The following is a 27955-nucleotide window of genomic DNA, read 5'->3' as shown; positions in this document are numbered from 1 at the left end:
TAAGTAAGTTTTTTTTAATGTTATTGTTAGAATAATTTGCATTGCCCTCTTTCTTTCTCTCTTGTGAGAATATGACTGGCTCCAAAAACCCATTTTTCTCTAGCAAATCATTCTTAAATTTTGAAGGCAATGTAATATAAAGTATTTCTACTTGATTTTTTTTTTGTTGCAGGTGACACAATTATTCAGTGATAAAAATTAAGTAGATCAAATCAGAATTAATAATGTTTAGACGACAATTTTAAATAAAAAATTATGCTCTAATTATTAATTATAACTTTTAACCACCTAATAATAAATGATTAATCCAATAATTAATATATATTAAAATCAATATCACAATTTTAACTTCCAATGACACAATTATTATAGGGGAGATGGTTGCCATTTTGAAATTGAAAATTCATCTATATTGTGGTTGTTATCTTGTAAACAGTGTAAGTTTTGGGTCTAGATATTGATGTAAAATATTTGAAATGAACTACACAGAGTCTTGAATTTATGATGAATTTTAAAATATATTATTTTTTTGCAATTATATATATATATATGTTATTTTTTAATAGTTTACGCGTTGTGATTGTAATTTACACATGAGTATACAATATTGCATGTTCAAGAGAGAATTCTATACTAATCCAAGACTTAAAGTCTAATCTATTTATGTGTATATTATTATAAATATACTTCTTTGCAAATACTAGATTTTATAAACTGTATTAGTTTTAATATATGAACACTAATTGAGGCATTTTGGGTTTATCTATCTCTTGGGTTTAAAAGTACATTGATTTGTAAACGATTCCTTTTATACACAAAACCATGTTTTTGTTTGATAGAGACAATAGCATGAATTCAACCTTGGTATAGCTCATAGATGGCATGCCATATTTTGCGGTGTCTTAATTCAAACGCATACCATGTGTGCGCACACGTGTCCTATCTTCTGTGCCACCACCTCACACCAATCCAACACCACGTGCAGTTGCGTGATAAATATTACTACACCGTCATAAATCCAGCAACACAAATTCTTCTTCACGCATGCAATGAACCAGCTTTAAAAGGAAACCTCTTAACACCAGTTTCATATGCATCAACGAATATGGATCATAGTTTTTCCATTTTATCGTAATGTAAGAGTGGTTTAAGTCAAGATGACAGTAGGAGCATGTTTCAATTTCGCTTCTTGCTTTAAATGAAGAGAAACTCTGCATTATTTCAACATTTTAAAATGTTTGGCCGAGAAAACGCGCGTATTAAGTTCAAAATCCTTTATACAGTTATAATTTAAGAAAACCTATGTAGATATCGAAGGATGTTTTGATATTACTAAAACTATGGTTGCTGTCAGAGGTAGAAAATTGGTCAGTAGTCATGGGTTGAAAGTCAATAAAAAACGTGCATAAATATGATTCAAACGTTCATCTCCCCCAACCCCTAAACTTGTAAATGGATAATGGCTGAGTAGCTTTGAATCGTGGTTCATGCTGATATAGTTCAAAATGTGTGGTTTGGTCCTCACTTAGTGCAACAGTGTGGGACTTTTGGCGGTTGAAAATAGTGATGGAATAACAGTTGTTTTGGTCCCCTTCTTAAGGGATCCAATTTGATGTGCTTAGAATCTGTTCTTGCATGCCACTGTTGCCATACAGATATAATAGCTGCATCCACTGTTTTGGGGAAGATGCTTGCAAAATAAGGTACCCAATTCTGTGGATACTGGGAGAGGGAAACAACTAGCTACTTCTCCTGTATTACAGTTAGAAAGGAACGACACGTTTCAACATTTCATGCCTGCACAAATTATTTCATCCTTTTATATGTATATTCTATTAAACTGCTACAAAATAATCAATCATTTTTGGATCACCAATCTAATTCATAATTTTATTCAGCTCGGATTTTTCTTCTCTTTCTTCTCTTGTACATTTCATATTAATTAAAAATATTATAATATAAGTGTGTAAATATTATCTTATAAATAAATTTTAAAAAATTAAATTATATTTAAAATTCACTTCTTCTTAACAAGTTAGGGAGACTTAAAATTTATTTAAAACTTGTTCTACCAAAAATTTATTAAACTTATAAGTTATAAAGTCAATTTAACTTTAAAATTCACCTCTTAATATTTTTCTATTACATTTTTATTCTCCACAAATATATTCTTATATTATATTATTTTGGAAAAATGTTTATCCTTTATTGTAGTAATCTTGTGTATTACGGGGATTTCTAGGAGGTGTTGTGGATAAGAGTTTGATTATCTCTTTAAGTTGGTCATATTTCTTTATTTATTTTTGTCAATAGAAAAAGATTTATTCCTTATAGTAATTTTATTGAGAGGAGGAAAGTAAAATTGGTTAAAATTATAAAAATGTACTAAACATTTGTCTTTGAGGTATGTAGAGAAGTATTAGTATAATAATATTAAATCACAACATTAAATTAGGTATATTTGAATAATTCAGATATTTGTATATTTACATATATAATTATAATTGATATTAAATTAAATCAGATTAGGTACATCCACGTAATTCAAATATATATATATATATATAATGTTGATTAAGTATCAATCATTCAATAACTAATCATATATTTATTTAAAATATATTTTGAAACATTTTAGTATAAACCTAACAAAATTCTATTAAAAATATATATTTTTGTACAGAAGAATTACGTTAGTTTTCGGTAGAAAATAAGAAAATGTATAATATTGAAGCCCGTAGAAATTTTGTTTGTGAAGTGTTAAATAGTAATGTAGCAAAAGAACTGTAATGTTGCTGATAGAGGCATGTCTTGAGACAATGTACATTGTCTTACAAGTCATCACATGTGATGCGATTAATGTAACTTTCTTTTCTTTTCTTTACCTTTTTTTCTTTTCTTTTCCTTTTCTTGACCGTGTATAAGGTAGTTTCCTCTAAAAATACAAGGTCAACTCAATCTTCTGAGGCTATTGAATTTACCGATACACCCTGAAAGAAAATAAAAAAATTTCAAACTATATCTTTTAAATAAATTTAACTGTGAAACACGTTATTCTCTGCAATAAATAAAAAGAGATTCTTATATATCACTTAAAAATTGAGGACAAATAATAATTTTAAATATACCTTCTTTTCTTAATTCATAAAAAAATAAAATTATAAAAAACACCAAATTTTATAACAACTAATTTATCAGATGATCGATCTATTATGTTATCTCAATAATATATATATATATATATATATATATATCATCTCCATAAAATTAATCCAATGCTTTTTTAAATGGTTGCTGTAAAAAATTTCAAACACGAATTAAAAACTATATAACATATCACAACAACAAAATTATTAAATAAAAATTAATTTTAAAAATAAAAATAATTAATTATTATAGTAATTAAAATAGAGAGATTATTTTAGAGATTAAAAAAATTATTGGTTTTTAAATTAGTTTCTATTATTGATAAATAATTTTTAAACTGGTATCTAATTAGACACCAAAGTTTTAACTACCAATTATTTATATTTTAAATTGATAGCAAAAACCTTAGTAACTAATTAGATACTAATTTAGAAACTATTTATCAATAATAGAAACTAATTTAAAAATTAATAATTTTTTTAGTATCTAAAATAGTTTCTAATTTAATTATTATAACAATTAATTAATTTTTATTTTTAAAATTAATTTTTATTTAATAATTTTTTTGTAGTATATATAAATTTCCTTTATTAATGGAGTTTACCCAAGTTTGTTCTCTAAAGCTCATGTTTGTATCTATCAATTTACGCTGATTTAGATACGTGGAATTGCACGGTATCTATAAAATAGTTTCTACTCATATATGTAAAGAAAACCAAAGAAAAATACGTAAGCATGACGAATTTTCCTTTTTATCCATAACAAAAGCCACATGAAAGCTGTATTTTCATGGTTTATCAGTGAATTATTTTTTAACTTTTAAAATATAACAAATTTTTAAAGATAAATAAATTTATATAATAATAATATAAATATATTTATATAGTAATAGTAAAAAAAATAATTAGTAATATAAATATAAATACTATGAAATAATAGTAATAGATTTAAAATTTAAAATAGGAATAATATATAAAAAAGTAATAAAATTATAAATAATACTAGTAAATAAAATAAATTTATTAAATAATAATAATAATTTATAAACAATTTACATATTTAATAATAATTAAAATAAATTTATTAAATAATAATATTAACAGTAATAAAAATTAATTTTTATTTTTATTTGATTTGATTTTATGAAAATATTTTTTATATATATTTATAAAATTTTAATTAACTAAAATTTATACAAAAATATCTCATATTTTATTATTTAAATATTTTTTAAAGAAATGGTAAATTTGTAAACTTACATTTTACACATTTTAAAAAATTAAAAATCTCTTTACAACCCTCATATCACTCACAAACTTCAATCAACTTTTCTCACAAATCCACTCTATAATACCCTAATCCAAACAACCTCACTTTCTTTACACTCTTCTCTCAAATCACTCCAAATCCACTCCTTCAAATCCTCTCTCCAATCCAAACACACCTTAAAAGTTTACTAAAATTTCAAAAATTTCAATGAGTAAAAAAGCTAAGGGGAATAAAAGGAAATTGGAAACTCCTTATTAAATGTGTCAAAGAATTAAATTAGAGAAACTTTATTTGACTTATCACAATTTTGTCATTCCCAGTGTAATCTTTCTTCTCTTGTCCTCTTTGATCTTAATGTAATATATACCTTGTTGGTACCAAGCATAGAGTTATTTCACATTTTCTGAAATTCTTAAACATCTTATTTGTAGTTTCTTACCCGACATTTTGTTAATTATGATTTTTGTAATAATATTAGGTTTTCCAATTTAAGCTATCTAAATTTTGGTTTGAAATCCACATATATTTCACGGTTTAATAATTTATTAATACTTTTAAAATTAATCTGTATTTAAAGTACTACTTTTATATTTAATATTTAATAAACATATAAATTTCTCTTCATACTACTATTTTAAAATTAACCATGTTTGTAGCATCCCACTAAGAGTGATCATCATAAAATAAATAAATATATATAATATTTATATTATATTATATTTTTAATTCTTTTCAAAATAAACTTTCTTCCTTACAAGGAATTATAATATATACATCTTTAAAAAAAATTAAATAAAACAAAAAATATTTATTTTCTTATTCATGAATTTATCCTCCTATACCTATAATATCGTCTCCTCATGTCATATACAAATATCATAAGTTAGTATTTTAAAATCATACAAATATAAATATTAAAATTACATACATATATTTTTGTAATTTATACAAGATATTCATATCTCATCAATACATTCGCATCAATTAACATTCTATAAATTCATTAAGCATATATTCAAATAAAGTGTCTAACTTTGAGCCTAATAATTGTCTCTAATATTCTATTTTCATTCAAAAAGGAATTTTTTGCATGTCAAATTTTTGCTTTAATCTTTTAACAACTCTCTGATGGATGCTTTTTTAAGTTATAAATATTTATGTATTTAGTTTAAGTTAAACATAATAATATTTTGAAATTTAAATTTAAAGAAATATTTTAGTTTATTCAATTGGTTTTGAAGAATATCATTATGATTAAAAGAGATATGGGTAAAGTAGTTACATGTTTCTACAGTCTCTCACATATGCCCATCCAAAAATGTCTCCCATATTTGTAATATGGGAAATAAAAGATCATTTATCATTATTTATTTTTAATCATCATAGTTTAGTTTGTAACATCTTTTTCTAATATAACATAGTTAGTAATTTAATTACAATTTGATAAATTAAGAAGTATAATTATTCTAAATTTATTTTTCATGTTTATAAAATTAATAATATAATTTGTAAATCAAAATTATTTTATATGTATTAGATCAAAGTTGAAAAAATCCTATAATTTAATTTTAAATACATGTTTAATAACAAAGTGAAAAATATAATTTTATATAAGCATAAGATATCGTTAGACGCAAGTGTTCCTCTTAGCTTAATAGACAAAGACATGTTGTTATGATAATTTCATCTGATCAAACAAACATAAACTTATAGTTTTGTGACACAAGTGTCTTCATTTGTACCTTTCTTCTAATAAACTTTTACTTGGACAAACAAATACTTCGTCTAATAATTTTTGTTTGGACAAATGACAAGTATGCTTCATTTTATAAGTTGAAGTCGCAATTGATGAGTTTTTATTAGACATAATTATATAGAACACTCTCCACTATATCGGTTTGACATTACTCTATGTATATGAGATGAAAATTTGCAAAAATTATTTCATAAACAAAATGTAGCATAATATTTGTAATACATTTTTATTTCATGTATATTTGTTTTTTTAATACAAAATGTCTCTTTCATAATTATACGTGTCTATATATATATATATTGTTATTAAGATTACAATTCAATTATATATTCTCTAAAAGGGACTAATCAAGTGGCATAGTGAACAATGAGTTATCATGAGTAGTTGTGACATGGATTATGAACGTGACAATACTGTAGAAAGTATTTTTAACAACGATTAACAAGGACTACTAAAAATGATTTTGAAATTATCGTAATTATAGATGTCATTGTAAGATAAGCTCATCAACGACATCTAAATCGTTGTTGTTGCAAAAAGTTTTTACGAATTATGTTGTTCTAAATACATTAATTGAATTCAAAAATTATACATTATGCTTAATTATCCAAAAAGTTTCCTATAGAAACATCCTAAATTTAAACAAAATTTGAAAGCAACAAAAAGTTCAATAGAAACAAATTTTCATTCTCCTCTATTATCTACCCTAAGGTGTTATATATATGTTCACACATATATGTTGACTATGTTGTTCTGACATACTCCATTACTTTTGAGTCTAATGGTTGCGGGTCATTGAAAAACTGTAACATTTGAAAATAATTTTCATTAGTCCATAAGTAAATGATTATGCTCTAACACCATGGATCATGTCCTTTAATATGTCATTCATTATTGAATAAACAAACTTTTTTGTTAGGTCCACACTTGGCAAGTGTAACAATTCACTATGTCATGTCCATGTTGTATAATTTTTCAAAGATTCATCACACAACAAATGTTCTCTAATTTTGGAAACATTCAATCTCCTCCCATTCAAACAATTCACACAAGGACACCTTATTCTTCTCTGATGTGATTACTATGAGCATTAAGTTGTGTAAATTGTATAAATTTTTCCACACCTCTCTCATATGCATCACTTATACGTGGTGAATTAATCCAACTCCAATCCATATTTACATTTTATATGTACATTATTGGAACTCTATTTTGTATGATGCATGTAAATATCACTTTTTTAATTAAACGTATGAACTATTCTATTTGAGAAGATTCCATTTTATAATAGTTGAATAGTACATAAAAATTAATCATTATTCCTTATCTTTCACAAAATTTCAACAACATTTCGCATTAGTATTCAGGTGATACACAATGAAAATGGTAACGTGAAGTCTTCCCAATCAAATATGTACCTGAAGATCAACAGAAAAGACAATTAACCAAAATTATGTAGAAAAATACTTGAAATGTATATTATAAGTTATGCATTAATTAACTATTAAAAACTGATTACTTTTCCCAAACTATCCAATCAGACAATTTAAGATTCAATATAGTTACTATCAGTACAACCTCCACTAGTTTTTATATAAAGTTTAGAAAGATGTAGGAACATTTTTAAAATTAGAAAAGTACTACACAAGTTAATGTATTAAATCTCAAACAAAAAACTAAGGATCTCTTAGTGAACAAGTTCAACAAAAATTGGACATCATAATGCTTAAAAGACAAACTTCAAACAATTTTTTTCAAGAAAGAACATCCTAGGACTCAATACCAACATGTTCAACAAAAGAGAGTATGACTAAATTAACAAACACAATATATATATATATATATATAACATAATTATAAAAATATACTAAATACTGTGAAATTTAAAAATTATAAATACTAATTATCCTAAAAAAACAGAAATTTTAAAAAATTAACCTGGAAGGCGAAAAGGTGGTGGGATGGAGACACTTTGGTTGCATGATGATGTTGAAGTGAGACACTTGGGTGGTGAGGGCAACCAATCGACGTCCACATATCGCTAGTCGCCAAAATTTGTTTGCCAGTTTAAAGGAGTAGGTTGCACAATGTCGCTTTCACGCATTGGCTGGTTGTGTGTCATATTGGTTAGAGTACGATGTCGGGCTTCCAGTAGGCGGCAACAAATGACAAAAATAGAAGGGAAAAGCGCAAACCTTGAACGAAGAAGAAAAAAAATAAAAAAACAGAATGATGAAAGGAGCGCACAAAATCATATATGACGACGATTATCCCTTAGAACCTTCGTTGTTTAGTTTCTTTTACAATGGTCTTTGATGATCATCGTTGTTTTCCACACTTTTTAACATTGATTTAATTTAGAGTCGTCATCATTTCATTTTTTGCACTTTTTAGTGATGATTTAGCTTAAAAGCATTGTCATTTTGTGCCTTTGACGATGGTTTTAGGCCAATCGTTGTTTATGACGAACAACCTTGACCTGTCGTTATTAGGAGTCGTGATTCATCAATTTTGCATTAGTGTGATAATAATAAGACTCATTAGAGATGTTATCATTGTTTCATCTAAAAGTGTTAGAAATGATGAATATTTTCCTTTAAAAGTCATAATATTATTTTAGACAACTACATTCTATTAGAGATTGATGGACGTGAGACTTGTATTAAGGCAAAAAACTGTACGATATATGGATAAGCCATCCATGTATGTTTGTATTTTTTTTATCATTTTTATTAAGAGGAAAAACAAAAAATATAAAGAAAGTGAGAACAAATATCATATAAATAAATTGAATAATATAAAGATAAATTAATAATCATATATGCATCTCATGTGTATTTATTTTTGTTTAAAAGTTTAAATAATTTTTATATTGGTGAGTTAGGATAAATGAGCTTGATCAAAGAATGATACTTAATTATTTAATCTTATACTTAATTATTTAATCTTGTTCAAATTTTACTCATTTATTCTCAAGGTCAAATATTCAGTTTTAAACTCACATTACCTGAATAATATTATGACAAACTTTTTTTATTATGAAATAAGATAATAAATTTAATATTTAATTATTTTTTTTTATCCCTACCATAAGGGTCAATAGTAATTTGGTCTACTGGTTTAAATTGACATGAACGACGTTAAATAATAATGATGTGACATATAGAGTAACACAATTGTGTTTCACGTGGACTCTGCATGTAATCCAACACCATTCTCTTTCCTCCATTCATTCTCCCCTAAGCCCCATTTTCATCCTAAACCCCCTTCTCTTCCCTCCATGGGATTCACCTTCCTCTGCAATGCATGCGCCTTCTATATGTATTCCATTGTGGTTTGAATTGAGAATTAACATTTAGTTGTCAGTGGAACAAACAAAAATTTGAAAAAAAAATAGGAATTTTTTTTGGGTTTATAAAACATTTTAGGGATTTTAAAAAACAGGTCAAACTAATTTTAAAAATTGATCAAATCCATTTACTCCTTATCATTATTAATTTATTATTGAATATCACTCTATCTTGAATAATTTATGCAATAAATCATCCAAAAAAAATCATGTAACAGGAATATAGGTAGGTAAGTTCAATTTGTTTGATGAAAAAGAAAAAAAAAGATTTTATTTAATTTGAATTGATCTAACATAAACTAAATAAAAATTTGGATTGGTCTATCAACTTTACATATTATATATATAAAATGATTACTCTGATTAGAAAGTGGATGTAGCTGAATGAACTTGACAAAAATACCTAACACATAGGATGCCTATTTAGCAAGTAATTTGTGTACAGTACACATGCCACCACACAAGAGACATAATATTCTTTAGCAACCACCACGTTTAACTACTAGCCTACGTGGCACTGCAATGAAAATGACCTATCTCTCTAACACCCTATTGCCTCATATCTACATAATAATAGACTACAAAAGGTAGGGCCACTACCACTCAATTTCTCAGAATTTAACCTTTGAGAAATAAAATGCAGGAAGATTCAATTTATTTTTATTCAAAAGTTCAAACTAAACATTTTGATCCCAGAAAAAAAAAAAAACAGATTATCCTTTTCTATTGTTCCCACATCAATGTGTTACTTTTTTTCCTTCAGGTTGAAAAAAATACATGGTTTGTAACATGGGTTTGTGGTGAAGTAGTTGGGATTAGTGAGTGTTTATCTCTTATTCCAAACTCATTTTTTTGTCTTTAGGCTTCATCATCATAAATCCTACCATACTTTAAGGCTTTAATTTAGTCTGTACCCAACGTAGCCTCCACTCTTCACAGCCCTTCAATTGGGCCATTTGACCTCTTTTATGTGCTTCATTTCTAGTTCATATGCCTCTTTGTTTACATCTACATTGATGTGGATGTTTAATTTATTGCCTTATAAAAATTGCTTCCTACAATTAGAATTACTTCATCCATGGATAAAATTGTTGACATTGAATCAAACATGTTTTAATACCAAATTAAGAAATAATTAAGGACCACAAAAGTTGGAATGATTAGATAAAATGTTGAAGAATGATGTTAATGCATGTGCCATATTTCTGTGTGATTATGAGGTTTGTATATATTAATGAAGTAGTGAGTGGTGAATGTGTTTGTTTTGGGAGTGCAGAATTTGAAGAACTAGGGTATTTTTAAGGGTAAAAGAATGAACAAAATAAGAGGTCCACCCGATGTGGACCTTAAGCCCTTCTAAAGTTCAAATAATTTGAAATGAAAAGGAAGAAAGTTTTGCACATTGAAGATGGGATCAATTACCAATCTAACTAACTTCATTACTATATTCATTAATTAAGGCTAATCAATTTCTATACTGGGACAAGAATCTGTCTCCTGTTACTAGGACACTGCCTAATTAAGGTTCATAAAAATATTAAATTAAAGAAATAAAAAGTTAAAGCATTTTTAGTGTGGTAATTATTAATTGAACTCTATATTCAAAATAAAACAAATTATTTTGGTTGCAAAAAAAGAGAGAAGTCAAATATTACCAAAATTGTTGGAATCCCACATCAACTAAAGATTAAAGTCTTTCATTATATATAAGTGGGTGCAAATCTCAACCCAACCTCATGAACCAGTTTTATGGGATTGAGTTAGGATTAAAGTGTACTTTGTAAAAAAATATAAACAAGATGGAGAAGTGGAAGATAAAAATATTACGTAATATTGATAGAGAAAATAAAAATACTCATAATATTTAAAAACATAAAAAATAATATAATATTTTCAAATTACTACAAATGTAGAATATAATGCTTCCAGTACTCCTTATGTTCAGCCTTTAAGACACTTATTAACGAAAGAACATTTCGAGAAGTACTTCTATAATCACTTTTTGAAAAATAATAAAAGATAAATAGATTTCTATATGCATTAAAATTAGTTTATACCACATGTAATGTTTCTTTTATTTTGATCACAAAGAAGTTTATCCTGTCATTTATATTTCGTTTATACATAATACCATATAAGATGTTAATAACATACTTTTTTATATTTTTATTATTATAAGAAAAAAAAAGTATACGAAGCCAATTAAATAACTAAAGCCCATACTCTCTTAGTAGAGCCCACTTCAAATTTTACTCAAATGATAAAAATATAAAATAAAAATGCGAGTTAAAGAAAGAGCTACTTGTTAGCATCTGCATTTTATTTTCACTTAAAGTTACTTCAGCAACTTAATATTTAGTTTTATTTTTTATTTTAAAAAATAAAAGAAAGAAAGTTATAGAAGCTATCTGGCACCTCACTACAGTTTTATTTTAATCATAATAATTAATTTTGAACAATAAATTATACATTAACATATTTAATATGTAATTTTCTTAAAAGAACATATAAAGTAACATATAAAATTATAAAACCATGTAAATAATGTTCAACAAAATATTATCATTCATTTTTTGTCAAAGTAAATTTTTTATTTCAGAAAATACTATAAAATATAAATTAATTTTTGAATAATGAATAATGGAAGTTATTCGTCTATGAATATGAAGCATTCAGTTAGCTCCTTATCCTTTTCATTTAATAAAAAAAATTATTTATTATTGTCATATTTTAGTATGCATAATTTAATAATATATACATACACATATATATATATATATCTTTTTTTTTTGTTAAAATATGTTAAAAATAAATTACCTCACACTAGGTAGGTAAAATTTAAGATAACTTTTAGTTAGAACCATATGTTAACATTCATTCGCTAACTATTCAACAAAGAATTTTTTTTTGTTGAATATATGTTGTCTATACTTATTAAAAAATAAACTTTTTAACATGTTAAATTCTTATGCATACAAATAATTTTCTTAAGTAATAATGTTCTTAGTATCAAACAAACTTCATTATATATAAGAACCCATAGTAAGTCAATTGAGTTCATAATTATTTGAAGCATTTTCTTCTTAAAATTTTGGAAAATTTGCTTTCTTTCAACCGACACTCCATATACTGAAATCATAACGGCAAAATGAGAAATCCAGTGACTAAAAAAGCTTCCAAAAATCACCAATCTTCTGAAATTTAAACTTCATTGTATAAAATGTAACAGGTGTATGATTTTATAGGTGGGAATAGCAAAATTAAGAAAATTATTAGGGTATGCTAAATTTTGTCAGCACTCAGAAAAACTTCATAGTTATTGATTAGTCGGGCCACGTTGGGAAAGTGGAGGCACAACGTCAAATAAGGCATGCTATATTCTACTTGAATACCTAAACATAGGATTAAGAAAAAAAAATCGAAAACTAAACAGAAATGTTCTAGAAATGATTAGTTTTTTAAGAATAATGAGATGAACAGATGAGAATGAAAGAACCCAAGTCAGCATTATATTTCAACATAATGTGTATCATGCATTGATGACTTGTGTAGCATTAATTAATGAAGTTAGAGAAACCAACATTCCTGAATGTCAAGCTGAACGAAACACATTCAATAATAGTAATGAGAAAATGTAAATAATTGAAGCATAAGTTAAGATGAAACGCGTGATTAATTAGCAGGTGATCGATGACTTGAGTGTTGTCCAACCATTGGTGGAACCATAACTGAATTAGACAGCTTTAGAAGAAACAATATGGTTTGTCTTTGTAAAAGAACATGTTCCTTGGACTAACATAGCACACACCACTGTACCAGTATTGCAGGAAAACTGGCTTCCAATATTTGTGGGTTTAGCATAGCAAAGGTCCACGCGTCGTTGCTTAGTTGGACTTCTTTCTTGACTTCTTCAAAATCACACACGGTTTCTATTTTATGTTTTTTACAGCTAGTTTTACTTTTACTTGCTTTTTCTTAGCTCTGCTTATTTCTGGATGAGAGGAATATATAGTACACACAGCACAACCTTTAAGCAAGAAAAGCCAAAATTAAGTAGTAACAAATTGAAGATTTTTGAGTTAAAGGATATGGTTGCAGAGCTTGGCGTAAAGTTGAATCAAATTAGTCCAGATACAATGCCCAAATCAGAGGAAAAATCACTGATTGGAAACAGCTTTATATGCCAGAAAAAAACAATTAGCTTGCTAAAAAGACCATTACCAATTGGATGTATTAAATTGTGGAGTTTGTAGAGAAAACCAAGTTTACTTTATTGTAACTGATAATAGAATGAAACTCAAAAGTTACATAAAATTCAGAGTGGTGCTGTAGGTTTCTCAAGCAAAGCACACAGTTTCCACTAGTAGAAGTGACATTTTTTCCATATCCTGCTCCCTCGTGGTCATGAGATTCTCCTAAAAAGAATTATTTAATTTTCAGTTTCACATTTTTTTCCTAGTTTGTGCAAGAAAAGTTTAGAGATATATATGGTTGGAGAGCACACACAAACACACATACATATATATATCTATATGTGAATGGTAGGAACTATGCTGTTGCATGTCAGTCAAATTATGGTTGGAGAGCACTCATATGCATGGTCCTGCCCCCATTTCAACAAACCAACAGCAAAGTTGAGGATGACATCCCATGTTGCCATTATCTCTTATCTGTTTTCATACTAGAGGTTTCTGCGATTGTGCCAAGCAGAAAATTCGAGCTTTATTGTTTAGAAGTAAAAGGGGTGATGAAGTATAAAGGGATTTAACTTGCAGCATGTGACCATAACATTGCAGCTTTAGATAACAGTAATTGAGATTTGAGATCAAGCATTATTTCTAGCTACTCGCATGAATGATTATTATTGTTTTGGTATTTTGATGATCATGGTGGCAGGACTTTAATGCCGTAGTAGTACTGATAAAGATTAGCTTGCTTAAAGTAGAGGAATGATTGGGTTCTCATGCCTTGAGCACTAGGTCAAACAATAAGACAGTGTACCTTAAAATGGTTATTAAAAATAAAAATGATGGTGAGAGAATATTAGTGCTGTTGGAAGCAAAGGAAGTGAAATTGGATGGGGTCTGAGAGGTAGGCCTTCATGTTAGAGCATATTGGAGACACTGATGCTCACTTTAAAATTATTTAGAAGCTTTCTGAGAAAGGGTTTCCAAGTGGGAGAGTATTGGCAACTAAAACAATAAGGTTGGTGTCCCCAGTTTGACAAACTCTAGATTCTCTTGCTTGAGATAGTGCATATTGTTCTGATTAACAATCTCTCCCTGTCCACATGAAATAAATTATCAGATCAAAATATCTTACCATTAAAGCTTCTGTGGGACACAAGGCAGAATCTAAAACATAATGTCATTGATTGTGTAGCTAATTAAACAATTCTAAAGAAGACACACCAAAAAGCCATCTTAATCATTCATTTCACTGCATACTTAGCCTCAAAAAACGTGGTGCAACTTCTGCGATTATGCTTACTATGCCAACAACCAAAGTATTTTTCTACTTCATGATGGGTCTGCTACATAGATCCAAGCTAATGTGTTATGTCAGTTAAAGCCTTCCTTAATTTACTTTTACTTATAAAAACTATACTCCTTCTAATCAACTTTAGCTGGGGCTTATCAACTTTACTTGTTAAATATTACAATAAAAAAATTGTTGAGATGGTAACCAATAATTGATTTCTCTTATTCTGTTGTCTTTCCCTTCTAAATCTCAAACTTGAGTTCTTGGTTGGGAATGTATCTCCAAAAATATTTCAATACTCAAGCAAAGTGGTAGGTATTTGATGTGTAATAAGTGTTATATTAATCGTGTACTTTTACTGAGTTTGTAATAGAGAATATTGTTAATTGGTCATATTTAATGAGTATAATTATAAAAATGAAAATATCTGATTTGTTGTATATTACTTTTTACTATAAGATTTTTATCCTTAATTGGTCAGATGGTTTTTTATAAGTGTTGCAGACCTGACTAGTACAAAAATATAGCCAAATACCACATTGTTTTACGTTCTTTTTGGATGAATCTTTCTGATTCAGTGGCATGCTACATCTTATGTGGTCGTGTTAGATGATGAAAATTTAATGAGATAAGATAAACAGTGGAGCATGAACTTTAATATAAACGTACACATTGAGAAAGAAAACGACAGTGTTGTACAAATAATCAAAAGGGTGTTATGGTTCATCTGATGATAAACGGGAGAGGGAGCACAGAGAGAGAAATGAGTGATTCCAACCACAAGTATATAAATGATTACCGACATTAAGCACCTTTTTCCCTTTCTTACAAAGGAAGTGAACCTAAATCATTGAAGGTTATAAAAAGAGGTTAAAGTTTATAAATTTGCAAGCCAGAAAGCCCAATATTCTGGGTTTGTGATTGCTTGCAGATGCTAAATGATTCAAGATCTGTGTCTGATTACTGGGTCCAAAAATTATATTCCATGGGAATCTAATCACAGTAATTTGAGCCTAAAAAAAAGCATGGTTACATAAAATTTCGCCAGTTTTTTGCTAGTAAAGGTTGGCATATCTCATTAAAGGCCCAAACTAATCCAGCTTTTCTCTGTAATGAAAATGATTAAGATAAAAAAGAATTAAATAAGCAGAAGAAAGAGCAAAGTTTAGCTTTCGGATGGCAATGGACTATCATGAAGGAAGAGCCAAAAAAAGTGGCTCATGGATGATGCTCTCATAACTAATTTTGTCACATCATACAAAAACACTTGACTACTTAAAGGCCTAAAGGGAAAAGCTAGGGAGTTAAGATTCCAAATGAAGTGTTCTTGCCATAAATGAGGGACAACTTTATATACAAACAACAGAAAAAGAATAAAGACCCTTTTCATCTATTGTTTCATCAACATCTGTTTTTTTCTTCTTTTTCTTCTTCTTCTTCTTATTATTATCATTGTTTCATTCCAATGTATTGTCTGCTTTCCCAAAAGATTTTGATTAGAGCTATGTTTATCCTCTGCATATATCAGTCCCTAATCTCCCTTTTTATCTACATGACTGAAGATTTGTGTTCAACTTGGTCTTGCACATTTTGATATGATCTTATGCTACACAGTCACAAATTATAACCAAGTATGAAACAGATCATTGTGAGTAAACACCTTATAGTGGATTCAACAGTAAATTTGCTATTCGATTTGGTCATTTTGGAGAAGTAATGAGTTTTCTCTGCTAGCTTCTAGAATGAACTTAACAAAATTTTCAAAATTAATCCTAACCTAACATGCTAGTTACCACTTTTACTTTCTGTAGTTGGATTTCACAATAACATGCAACTTTTTTTTTTCTGAAGAGAATAATGATTATCAATAATTATGCAACTTTTACCTCATCTCTTTCTACCTCAACAATTCCCAAGGAATCTAAATTTCTACCAGCCTCCTAACATTGTTTTAGGATCCAAACCCTACCGACAACTTAGTTTAACAGCTAAAAAGTAACGAAAAATAATATTATGCATATAACTTTTGTATTCAATTTTAACCGAGTTTAAGACATTATTGCTCCACTTCAATTCTTAAACCCCTTATGGGTTCTTGATATCCTAGTACATTCACATTAGTTTAAATTTTTTTCATATTTTTAAGGTAAATTCGGACAAGCTTAATAAAGAATAATTTCTAAAAGATAAAAAAAAATAAAAAAAAATGAAGTTTACTATGTATAATGCAAACGTTGAAAAAATGTTGGAGAAATTATGTGAGAGAATTTCTACATATTAACTGATGTGTGAATTAATTTTAATTTATGAAAAAGTTTATTTTTAACATTTTTTTTCTTTTTAAAAGTTCTCAGTGAAGAAACTTTTCCAAATCTACTAATATTTACTTGGCTGAAATTGTTCAAACTAACCCAATTTCTTTATTATTAGTTTGGGTTAGTCCATATGCACGCATAACTTTTAACAGTGCCCTATAATTTATAAAATAACAATTTTATCTTATAAAAGTGACTTTTTCAGATTATCTTTTCTCAAAATCTTTCTGAAACAAACATTTTAAATCTTTCATGATTTTTGGAATAAGATTTTCTTAATAGAATTTTGGGAACATGAGTTTTTGAAGCAATATTTTCAGAATAAATTTTCCAGAAAAAGCTTTCCATAATACAAATTATAACTTTTGGATCAAACTTTTCAGAATGAGTTTTTTCCAAAACGAGTTCTCTTTTCTTCTTTCTCTCAAAGAGTAGGGTGGAGAATAGAGGTGCAGCGACGATGATGCAGCTGCAGCAATGACAATAGTGGCGACAGGTGACTATGTGCAGTAAAGAGAGTATTTTAGTCTTTTTATTAATATGGGGTAAAGTTAGTAATAATGGTAGTGCATGAAATAAAAGCCTTAAGAAAATGGGACAAGATATTTTTTTAGAAAATCACTTGCGCTATTCCAAGACATACCCAATAAAGTAGGTTAATTGCTTCATGCATCCTATGACTTTATTTAGACTCTTTCTTCCTACACCTCCATACCTTCTTGTGCCACCCCATACTAAATATGAAAATACCATTTTATCCTTTTTTTTCACCCCCTTGGATTTGAAATAATAAGCCTATGGATTATGTAATCTGGATAAATTCTGGATTACATAATCCGGAAGTCAATTTCATATTTAGAAAAAACTTCCGGATTATGTAATCTGGAAACTAATAACACATCTGAAAAAAAGACTTCCGGATTACATAATCTGGAAGCTAATCTTATGTATAGAAAAGACTTCCAGATTATGTAATCCGGAATATTGAAAAGGGTATTTTTGGAATAAGAAAAATTTATGTGGGTGGCACAAGAAGGTATAAGAAGGGTATGGAGGTGCAGGAAGAAGCAGCCCTTTATTTATGTGAAATGACAAAAATATTTTTTCAATTTTTAATTAAGAGGCCCATGACTTTATTTATGTGAAATGACAAAAATATTTTTCAATTTTTAATTAAGAGGAGAGTGCAAATTAAAATACATTCTAGAATTTATTTTTTGGAATACATTTTCGAATTTTAGATTTTCAGAACTCTTTTTTGGAATTCGTTTGCAAATTTTGTTGTTCGGAATTATTTTTTCATAATGTATTTTTTGTATTTCAGAATATATTTTTTATATTTTGGAACAAACAATTTTGAAAATTTAAAAGTGAATACAGTGCAGGTTGAAAAATTCGGATGTAGAAAAAATTAGCCTAAAAGTAATGGTACATTAATTTATGGATTTAGAAATCATGAAAGTATTTCACTCCAAATCTTTGACGTGCAGTAGTTAGCACAAATCAAGTTATATTTGTAGAATAGAGCATTCACGTTTCATAATGCAATTGTGATATAAGCAAAAAAAAATAATAACTGTGCAAAAAAAATAATTGTACTAACAGTATACCCAAATTATACCGTTATTTAATTATAAATTTTCATATAACTAAATACTCTTATCACAATTATTTCAAAAACTGTTAGTACAAAAATGTTTACATGGATAGCGTGTCAAAATTAAACTCCGAATGCAAGTTTAATTTTGGTAAAAGATTGGTTTAGACGTGATGAAGTTTTGGCACTAAGTCATAAAAAGAACTTGTGACTCTCCAATACCACCATCATTAGACAGCTTATTATCAGGTCTGCTTGATAAACATGTCAGACCAAATAATATAAAATCAGACAAAACATTCAAAGGTTTCAAACAAAGGAGAAAACTCAAGATTGCAATTGAGCAGCCTGTCCCATTTCGTTCTTAAATTTGATAACAATATCAAATGATATCCTTTTAACAATGGTCGAACTGCAATTAAAGCCTATGATCTCGTACATATTACACAAACCCTCTGTTAAAGATGCAGTCTATGACCATTAAAGAAGTACTGCAGAATCTACTGCACATGAAACAAATAAAATTGCATGTCCTTCTACATTCAAATGGAAGACGACCAACATGTGTAAAAGGTGAAAAAGAAATACCGAGGACGCTTCTTGTTGACCCCATTGCTCACTTGTTGCGTTTTGCAACTAGCAACCAAAACTGTTGCAATACAGGTATAATTACACTACTTCAGGTTCCCCTTTCTTGCATACACTTAATATCCTGGTCATAGTAAAAACCGATGTCATCTTGGAACTTCTAACATCATCATGATCACCTCGATATTCAGATCATGAATCAGACACAGAACGTAGTCTTCAAGTGAATAAGGATATTGGTTGCATGAGCTGCCATCTTATCAATAATCAGTCAAGTTTACCCAAGTAAACTCAGTTAAGCCTGTTTCACTTCATATTGCAGGAAAAACCTGTGAAATCATGATGTCAAAATGAGCATGCTAACTTGTAAATAGGATATAGCAAAATTTTCAAAACATCAACGGCAGGCAGAATATAAAATAAAGAATCCTCCGAGCCTTGTCTATAGTTTCTGCAAATATTTACCAACCACATATAAATTTACTTAGACAGTTAGACATTAACATAGCAATCAGGGTGAGAAATATAAAAAAGAAGCATCATATCTATCGTAAGAAGAAAACACAGTGACCTTTCAGTATGCATAATAAAATGCTTGAACAATGAATATCGTAAAGTACATAATGATGTATACTTTCATAGCTAAATGACTACCAAAATGGTCGTTTACAATTATACTTTTGATATCAGTAATATTGTGAATTGATACCGACCTATTAAGAGTTCCCCGATCATCCAATGCAGCTAGAGGTCTATTCCCTCCTGCAGCGGATTATAAGGCATAATCATATCTCTGAAAGACATGCATAAGTTCCTTTAAACTTAAACTACACTATCGCATCTAAATTCCCCAAATGACATGAACAAGACAGGCAAATACCATATATAGAGTATTGGTTAACAATGAAAAAAACTGAAAATTTGTCTTAAATATTTCTTCCAATACCGCATGTTATTTTCCTTTCCATTTAGGTATATATATGGGCATAGATGAAGACCCTGGTATAACTTAACAATTCAACAAAACGTAAGGCTCAAAATACTGTAAAGCGAAAGAACAAATAGGATTCTGTACAAATTTAGAAAACCATAAATAATTATTTCAATTAAGTAAAAAAACAAATAACGATCAAACACTAATGTTTAACCTAATGACAGTAAGAGGTGGTATTATAATTAAAGAGGGTGTAGATAAGTTCATGTTTCAAAGAAAGACTAAGCCAAAAGATAAGACCAACATAGTCAAAGAGGAAATCAAATTTAGAAACAATGGGCCAACATGATCAGGCAGGCTGACACAAATCAGCCAGAAGAATAAGAGCTGTGAATTTAATATGGTAAAATAATTGACTAAATACATTGACATAAGTTATAACTTATAGCCCAACAAAATTGTCAGTGACTAAAGAAGGAAAAAATTAAAAAAATTGCTTAACATACCATGCAGGTTCAAAGAAACCATGTGTTTTAACCATTCCAAATAACGCAATCAGACACACAAAAACAGTAATCCGCATGCACCTTATGGTTAGAAATAAGTACTAAAGTGAAATCATATAAAATTGAGTGAATCTTACTAGAAATCATTTAATTATTTACATAGATTGGATCCAATTATGGGAGCGTTTGGAAGAACTCGTGGAGTTTATTTGGCTTTTACAAGTAGGCTATGACCTTATAAACTCTTTTGTAGCTTATGTCAAACTCACAATTAAACTTATGATACGAACCTTCGTGTTATATGAGTAGAAAACTAAAGAATTATTTTATTGATATCAAAAACACAAATTACATTCTCATCATTTCAATTTGTAATAACCAAAACCTTTAAAAAAGAAAATAAAAATATACTGAAATAAGTAGGAAGATTCTAAAGATATTTTTCCTAATTACTATGGAGATATTAAGAATATTTTTTATACTAATAATTTGCTATTTACAACACTCTCAGTTTGCCTACAAGATCCTGGAATATACCCTGAGGAAACTCTTTAGTGAAAATGTCTGCTATTTGAAATCCTGTAGGAACATGAGTTGTAACCACTAGGCCTCTGCCAAGATTATCTTTGAAGAAGTGCCTGTCAATTTCAATATATTTGGTCCTATCATGTTGGACTGGATTATGGCCAATGCTCATGGTTGACTTGTTATCACAGACTCACAGTACATAACTCCCACAGCCAGTGTTGTCAAGATCGCGATCTAGATCCCCGATCTTTGGAGATCTTTTGAGAAGAAAATGAGTCGGATCGTGGGGTGGATCGGAATCTTTCCGGATCGGAACGTTCCGGCGATTCATGGGTTGGATCAGACGATCTATGTGTCTCCATGATCCATGACTTGGCCCAGAAAAAAAAACTAAAACCCAACCGAATAAATCCAAAAACCCTAATTTTTAAACCCAGAATCCTAATTTCAGAACCTGTGCAGCTCACGACTCCACCGCTGCTCATGCCTCTGTTTGCACCGCCACTTGCGCATGCATTTCACCGCCACTCGCGCCTCCGTTCGCGCACGCCACTGCCTCCACCACTGCTACACGACTGCACACTACTCTTCATTGTATTATGTATTTAGACCATTTTATGAATTATGAATCTATGTTTAATTATATTACGTATTTGGACCATTTCATGAATTATAAACCTATTTTTAATATGTTATGTATAGTAGTAACTCGAATAGTAACTCTTCTGAGTCGAGTTACTATGCTAGGGTTACGAGTTTTCATATCCTTTCCGATCCGCTTACGAGTTACGAGTTTAACAACATTGCCCACAACAACATCAACCACCAAAACTTATCCCAGTAGGTTGGGTTGACTACATGAACCAATTAAACGATTTGATGAAAACAATGATATTTTATGGTTTGGGATGTTAGAAATTTTTATTTCATTATCATATGTGCTGCACAATTTATAAATATAATTCTTAAGAAAGCGGAATTTAAACTTAATTCAACCTTACAAAATTGGTTTGGTAAGATGAGGTACTCACCTAATATACTATAATTTAGTCTTATCTCTAATTGATGTGGGTTCTTCAACACACGCCCTAACATCGAGAGGACTGAACATCTTGAAACTAGGATTGGGGGAACCCGTTACTAGATGACACAAGACCCAACAAACTTCACAAGGATAGGTTCTAAATGAATTTAAACTTAAGAAAGTGAAATTTAAACTAACTCAATCTTAAAAAACTAGCTTATAAAATAAAGTTTGCACTCACCTATATACTATAATTTGACTTTATCTTTAGTCAATATGGGCTCTTCAACAATAATAAAAAAATTAATTCCATGCGTCAATTCTGCACAAAGATCAAGAATAAAAAAGTTCACATCACTTGAGCGTAAAACAAATGCCATTTATGGTAGAACAACTTAGAAGCCCTCTCTCACACCCTTTACTTACAAAATATATACCTCCCATATGACTCAACCCTGATTGCCCTCTCATATTTGCACCTTGGTCCACAATTTAACTCCTTTGCCTTCCACATACTCATTCCTTACCACAAAAAATAGGATCCCACTACTGGTCTCGTTAAAAAAATTAGACATACATGAACAGGTAGGCCAAAAAGACATAGTATGCTGGCTCAATAATCAAATTAGAAGACGGAAACTTACATGGAATCATTAAATGCCATCACAACAGCACCTCTACAACATGCTTCAGCATTATGGGCATCCCAAATCCAAATGCTATAACAAATACATAGCCATATTTATTGTTTCAATTTGGTTGCAACCTTGGATATGCTTTTTCGCCTCTTCAAAAACCCATCCATTAACTTGATATACGTAAATTTATTTAAACCCACTCCCTTTTGTTCTGACTCTTGAAATAGTTTCATTGCCTCCTTGTACTTCCCCTGAGTACACAAATCACTTATTTTCTCTGAGTATATAATATCACCTGAAGCATCAAGCTCTTGGGAAGTGTCGTGAGTTTTCACATCTTGCCCTGTCTGTAAAAGTTTTGACATGAATTTCTCAGCTTCCTCCGTCCTACCAGCATGACTAAGCGCATCAACAATGGGATTATAAGTATACCGGTCAGGCTCCAATTTTTTCCCTTCCATTTCAGTGATAAGATCAAATGCTTCCTCTAGTCTCCCTTCTTTGCAAACGGCTGATATCAATGTGTTGTATGTAACTACATCAACGGAAACCTCTTTAGAGACCAATGAGTTAAAGAGTTTAAAAGCCTTCTCCAGCATGCCCTCTCTGCAGAGTCCTCGTAGGAGAATGTTCCTCGTAAAGATATCTGGTTTGAACGACTTCCCTACCATTTTGTTATGGAACTGAAACGCTTTCTCTACCATTCCCTCCCAGCAGTAACCATGAATAATGATGTTACATGTAGCCTCATCAGGGACCAAACCTTTCTCCAAAAGCTCATTCAATTTATCCACTGCTTCATCAATTTTCCTAGACAGGCACAATCCTCTGATTAGAGTGTTGTAAGTGACAACGCTAGGAATAATACCTCTCCCTTTCATCTCCTCCCAAAGCTTCAACGCCTTGTCTCCTTGCTCAGCCTTAAAGTGCCCCATGATCAGAGTTCCATAGGTCACCTCATCAAGAATATAACCCCGCTTCCCAGCCTGCACAATTAACTCATACGCCTCTTCAAGCTTCTTCTCCATACACAAAGTATGTAACACACTGTTAAGAGTAAAAACATCCGGCTTTAAACCCTTCTTTGCCATCTCATCCATCATCTTAAACGCCTCTCCCAACTTCCCTGCTTTACAATAACCATTAATCATAGTATTATAAGTAAAACGATCGGGATAAATCCCACTCTCCACCATCCTCACCACAGTTTCACTCGCCTCATCAATCTTACCTTCCTTACATAACCACTTAACCACTATATTGTGAGTCACCACATTCATCTCAACTCCCCTCAATCTCATCTCCTCAATCAACCTAAACCCCTCCACGCTGCCACACCACTTAAAAGACCCATCAATCAAAGTATTATAAGTAACAACATCCGGCATCAACTTCAAAACCACCATCTCATCTCTAACCCTAATAGCCTCGTCAATCTTCCCCTCATCACACAACCCCCTTACCAAGGTATTATAAGTCCAAACATCCGGCAACATACCATCTTTAGTCATCAAGTCAATAACCTCAGCAGCCTCCTTCAACCACTTCAACCTGCAATACCCATGAACAAGGATATTATAAGTATTCCTATTGGCAACCAACCCAGCATTCTTCATTTCTGTAAGCACATCCCTCACTTTATTCAACTGACCTTTCTTGCACAGGGCATCCAAAATGGTGTTGTAGGTGACGTTATCAGGGAAACACCCGAATTCGGGCATTCGGTGAACAAGGGCAAGGGCGTGGTCGAACTTTTTATGGTGGCATTGGCCGTAGATGAGGATGTTGAAGGTGTTGGTGTTGGGCTTGACGCCGAGGGCGACGGCGTCGTGGAAGACGCCGGAGGCCAGAAGGGTGGAGTGGGAGGAGAGGGAGCGGACGAGGGAGTAGAGGAGGGTGTTGCAGGTGAGGAGGTTGGGAGTGAGACGCAATCGTTTCATTTTTTGAAAGAGGTGGAAGGCGAGGAGGGGTTGGCCGGCGTGGACGTAAGCGGCGAGGGCGGTGTCGAGGAGGGGTTTGGGGAGGGGGCGGCGGGGGCGGAGAAGGAGCGCGTGGAGGGCGTGGGTACGGTCGGAGGAGATGAAGGAGACGAGGAGGGACTTGGCATGGGAGAATTTGCGGTGGAAGAGAAGGGGAGGGAGGAGGGTGAGAAGCGCGTGAGGGGAGGAGCGGAGCGGAGGTGGCGCGTGGGTTTGGAGCCAGTTGAAGAAGGAGAGGAGCGTGGTGGGGTGGGAGCGGAGAGTCTTGCATGAGAGAATGGAGTTGACGAGGGGGAGAGTAAGGTGAGGGATGAAACCTTCTAGTTTCTCCGATTCCACTCCTCCATTCTCCTTCTTCTCTTCCAGAATCTTCGTTATGCCTTCCACCACTTCTTCCTCCCTCATCTTCTCTTCTCTCAGACCGCGCGTGGGTTTAGTAGTTTAGGGTTTTTCTTATGCAGAACAACAGCATAAACAACAAAGACAAAAACCCCCATTTAATTAAAAAATAAATAAATTTGGTGGTCAGAACAATCCATATATTAAGAATAATTTTATTTAAAAAAAAAAAGAGTCACATAAAAAAGTTAGAAAATTTGGGCAAAATAAAAGAATAAATCCCCAATTGTAGCGTGTGAGTGAGATAGGGATAATTTGGAATGGAGTCGACGAGGGTGGTGACACTGAAAGCAATGGAAGCAACTCCGTTAACCTTCAAAGACTATGGCCAGGTTATCGAGGCTTCGCCGGACGGCCAAGAATTCGGTCTCCACGATGCTCAACTCGACCTTACCCACGGAACTCCCAGGTTTCATCTTTCAATCAACCATCCATTTTTAGGGTTTTCTCACACACTTTTGCCTCTTGCCAATTCCAATTGTATTGTTATGGAATTGAATTCTAATGCCATCCAATAGTAGCAACTTGCAGGTAATTGAATGTCTTAACTTGAAAAAAAAAAATGAATACATAGAAATTGGAAATGTTTATTATCTGAGTAACTCCAAAGAATCATGAAGTACTAAGTAACTCGGATTCAATTGAGGTACAGTTTCCTTATAAATGGTAGAGTTCAATGCTTCACACTTCATGGAGTGCCGAACAACCAAGGTGTCTTCAACCTTGGTTTCAATACTTTTCCTCCAAACATGCAAAGGGGTACCAATTTTCAAGTGCCTATTTTGTCTTATTTTGAAGTGTAAAAACTGCACTCTAGTTTTTAATATCAGTAACACTAGGAGTTATAATTGGTTTGGTTGGTTACATTCACTATTTTATTGATTAGTCTATGCTTTTGCCAAATATAGATTTATATGAGATTAGTTCATTGTTTTATTTCGTGTTGCAGTATCATCTCTGCTGTTAGGATTGTATTTCCTTCTTCTTCTTTCTTTTTGTATTCATAGATAAATTTGAGGTATTTTGTGCTCTAACGAGCCAACATAATCTGCTTACCCCAGTAAACCTATCAATCAAAATTGTTAGGCATAGGAACTATGGATTTCATTGTGGTGGTATATTTGCAAAAACTGCGTCAAATCTGTTTTTGTGTGCATATTTTGTCAGCTTTATTAAGCTTGTATAATTATTAAACTCTCTTATTTGGATTGGTATAAAGCTTATTGAAATTGATGTGTATTTGGTAGGTTCTACATTATGCATATTGAGAATCGTCCACTCAAGTTTTCTAGTATTACACATCATGCAAACGTGACTCAGTGCCTCGGGTCTGTTGGTGGTCATGCTTGGTATCTTGGAGTGGCAAAGTCGTCCATTGTTGATTCAAATGAAATAAAGGATGACACAGGCAAGAAGATTGTGCAGTCCCGTTGCGGTCATTCATACGTGCCTCCTGACATTGATGAAGTCCAAGTTTTCAAGGTTGCAGGTTCCAAATTTCTTAAGCTTGACCGGGGAACATGGCATGCTGGTCCTCTATTTAAGGCAGATGCAATGGACTTTTACAATCTAGAGTTGAGCAATACAAACGTGAGTTTTTCACCTATCTTTTTCCACGATACAGCATCCTAGTTCATTTGTAAGAGTTTATGTTTTAGTCTATGTTGCTGTGGCTCACATGGCCTTTTATTCCTCGAACAGGTGATTGATCATACCCAACACAGCTTTAAGAAGGACAATGGAGTGGTCTTTTTAATTGACGAGTAACTTCAGTTTTATCTAGTTTCCAACATTTCAACTATTTCTGTATATTGTTTATCAGTAAATGACAAATGTCATTTCTATAATTTCTGGGAAGTTCAGCGTTCTGCTTCATATTTGTAAAATTTTCATGCAGTGTGAACAAATAATACCACATTCCTCTTCTGCATGTTTGAACAAAATATCTAATGGCTTATTAGTAGAGTAAAAGGGGAACAACCAACTAAGGTCTGTGGGTGGGGTTTAGTTAGTTTGCACAAAGTCTTAAAACCTTATCGCTGTTATTGTAAAAAAAATGTGTTGTTAAGACGATTATGACCTATAAGTTCATTGAGTGTTATTTTAAAAATTAAGTAAATAAAGTACATTTAGTTTAATTATTTATTTTTATTTAGAATATTCAACTTATTTTATTTGAAAGTTTAATAAAAAAATTATGAATGTATGGTATGCAAAAATTTACTAGTTTAAAATACAAATGTATTGAATAATTTAAAATATTTATATGACGTGAGGTTAGTTTCAATAGATAATTTAACATTTCTATAGATAGTTTCGAACAAATTTAGATACCGTAATTGATTCAGTTCATAAAATATTTGAGCAAATAAGAATTTGACAGTTGGGAAGAATAAAGTCAAATGTGGAAAGGAAAACACTTCGTAGTAATTGAAAGAGGTGCTC

The 27955-nt window shown here is 30.7% G+C and overlaps 2 protein-coding genes across 7 annotated transcripts; one reads left to right on the top strand and one right to left on the bottom strand.

The window, feature by feature from the left end:
- Nucleotides 1–19221: 19221 nt before the first annotated feature.
- Nucleotides 19222–25516, bottom strand: LOC137828385 (pentatricopeptide repeat-containing protein At2g16880). Of its 6 annotated transcripts, none has more exons than XM_068634932.1 (5): nt 23139–25516; nt 22921–23016; nt 22736–22816; nt 20216–20264; nt 19222–19831 (listed from the first exon to the last, which is right to left on the bottom strand). In XM_068634932.1, exon 1 carries the CDS (start codon nt 25514–25516, stop codon nt 23237–23239), a length of 2280 nt encoding a protein of 759 aa, XP_068491033.1. In that variant the 3' UTR covers nt 19222–19831; nt 20216–20264; nt 22736–22816; nt 22921–23016; nt 23139–23236. The 6 variants fall into 6 exon arrangements, with proteins under 6 accessions (XP_068491033.1, XP_068491034.1, XP_068491032.1 ...); XM_068634933.1 differs by having other exon boundaries at nt 22932–23016; XM_068634931.1 differs by lacking the exon at nt 22921–23016.
- A 125-nt stretch (nt 25517–25641) lies between these two features.
- LOC137828387 (uncharacterized) lies at nt 25642–27453 on the top strand. The gene is made up of 3 exons (XM_068634938.1): nt 25642–25919; nt 26758–27100; nt 27212–27453. The coding sequence occupies exons 1-3, from the start codon at nt 25771–25773 to the stop codon at nt 27275–27277; spliced, it is 558 nt and encodes a 185-aa protein (XP_068491039.1). The 5' UTR covers nt 25642–25770; the 3' UTR covers nt 27278–27453.
- The last annotated feature ends 502 nt before the right edge of the window (nt 27454–27955 follow it).

The sequence above is a fragment of the Phaseolus vulgaris genome, chromosome 7 (genome assembly GCF_000499845.2).
Source record: "Phaseolus vulgaris cultivar G19833 chromosome 7, P. vulgaris v2.0, whole genome shotgun sequence".
Taxonomy (NCBI): Eukaryota; Viridiplantae; Streptophyta; class Magnoliopsida; order Fabales; family Fabaceae; genus Phaseolus; species Phaseolus vulgaris.
Note: the sequence above shows the minus strand (reverse complement) of the source record. Positions and strands in the feature narration are given on the sequence as shown.

Excerpts from the sequence above, each read along its gene's own strand:
- LOC137828385 (XM_068634932.1), bottom strand. The coding sequence starts at position 25,516 with ATGAGGGAGGAAGAAGTGGTGGAAGGCATAACGAAGATTCTGGAAGAG.
- LOC137828387 (XM_068634938.1), top strand. The coding sequence starts at position 25,771 with ATGGAGTCGACGAGGGTGGTGACACTGAAAGCAATGGAAGCAACTCCG. Across the intron at positions 25,920-26,757 it reads CTTACCCACGGAACTCCCAG|GTTCTACATTATGCATATTG; the intron begins GTTTCATCTTTC and ends TGTATTTGGTAG. Across the intron at positions 27,101-27,211 it reads TAGAGTTGAGCAATACAAAC|GTGATTGATCATACCCAACA; the intron begins GTGAGTTTTTCA and ends TTCCTCGAACAG.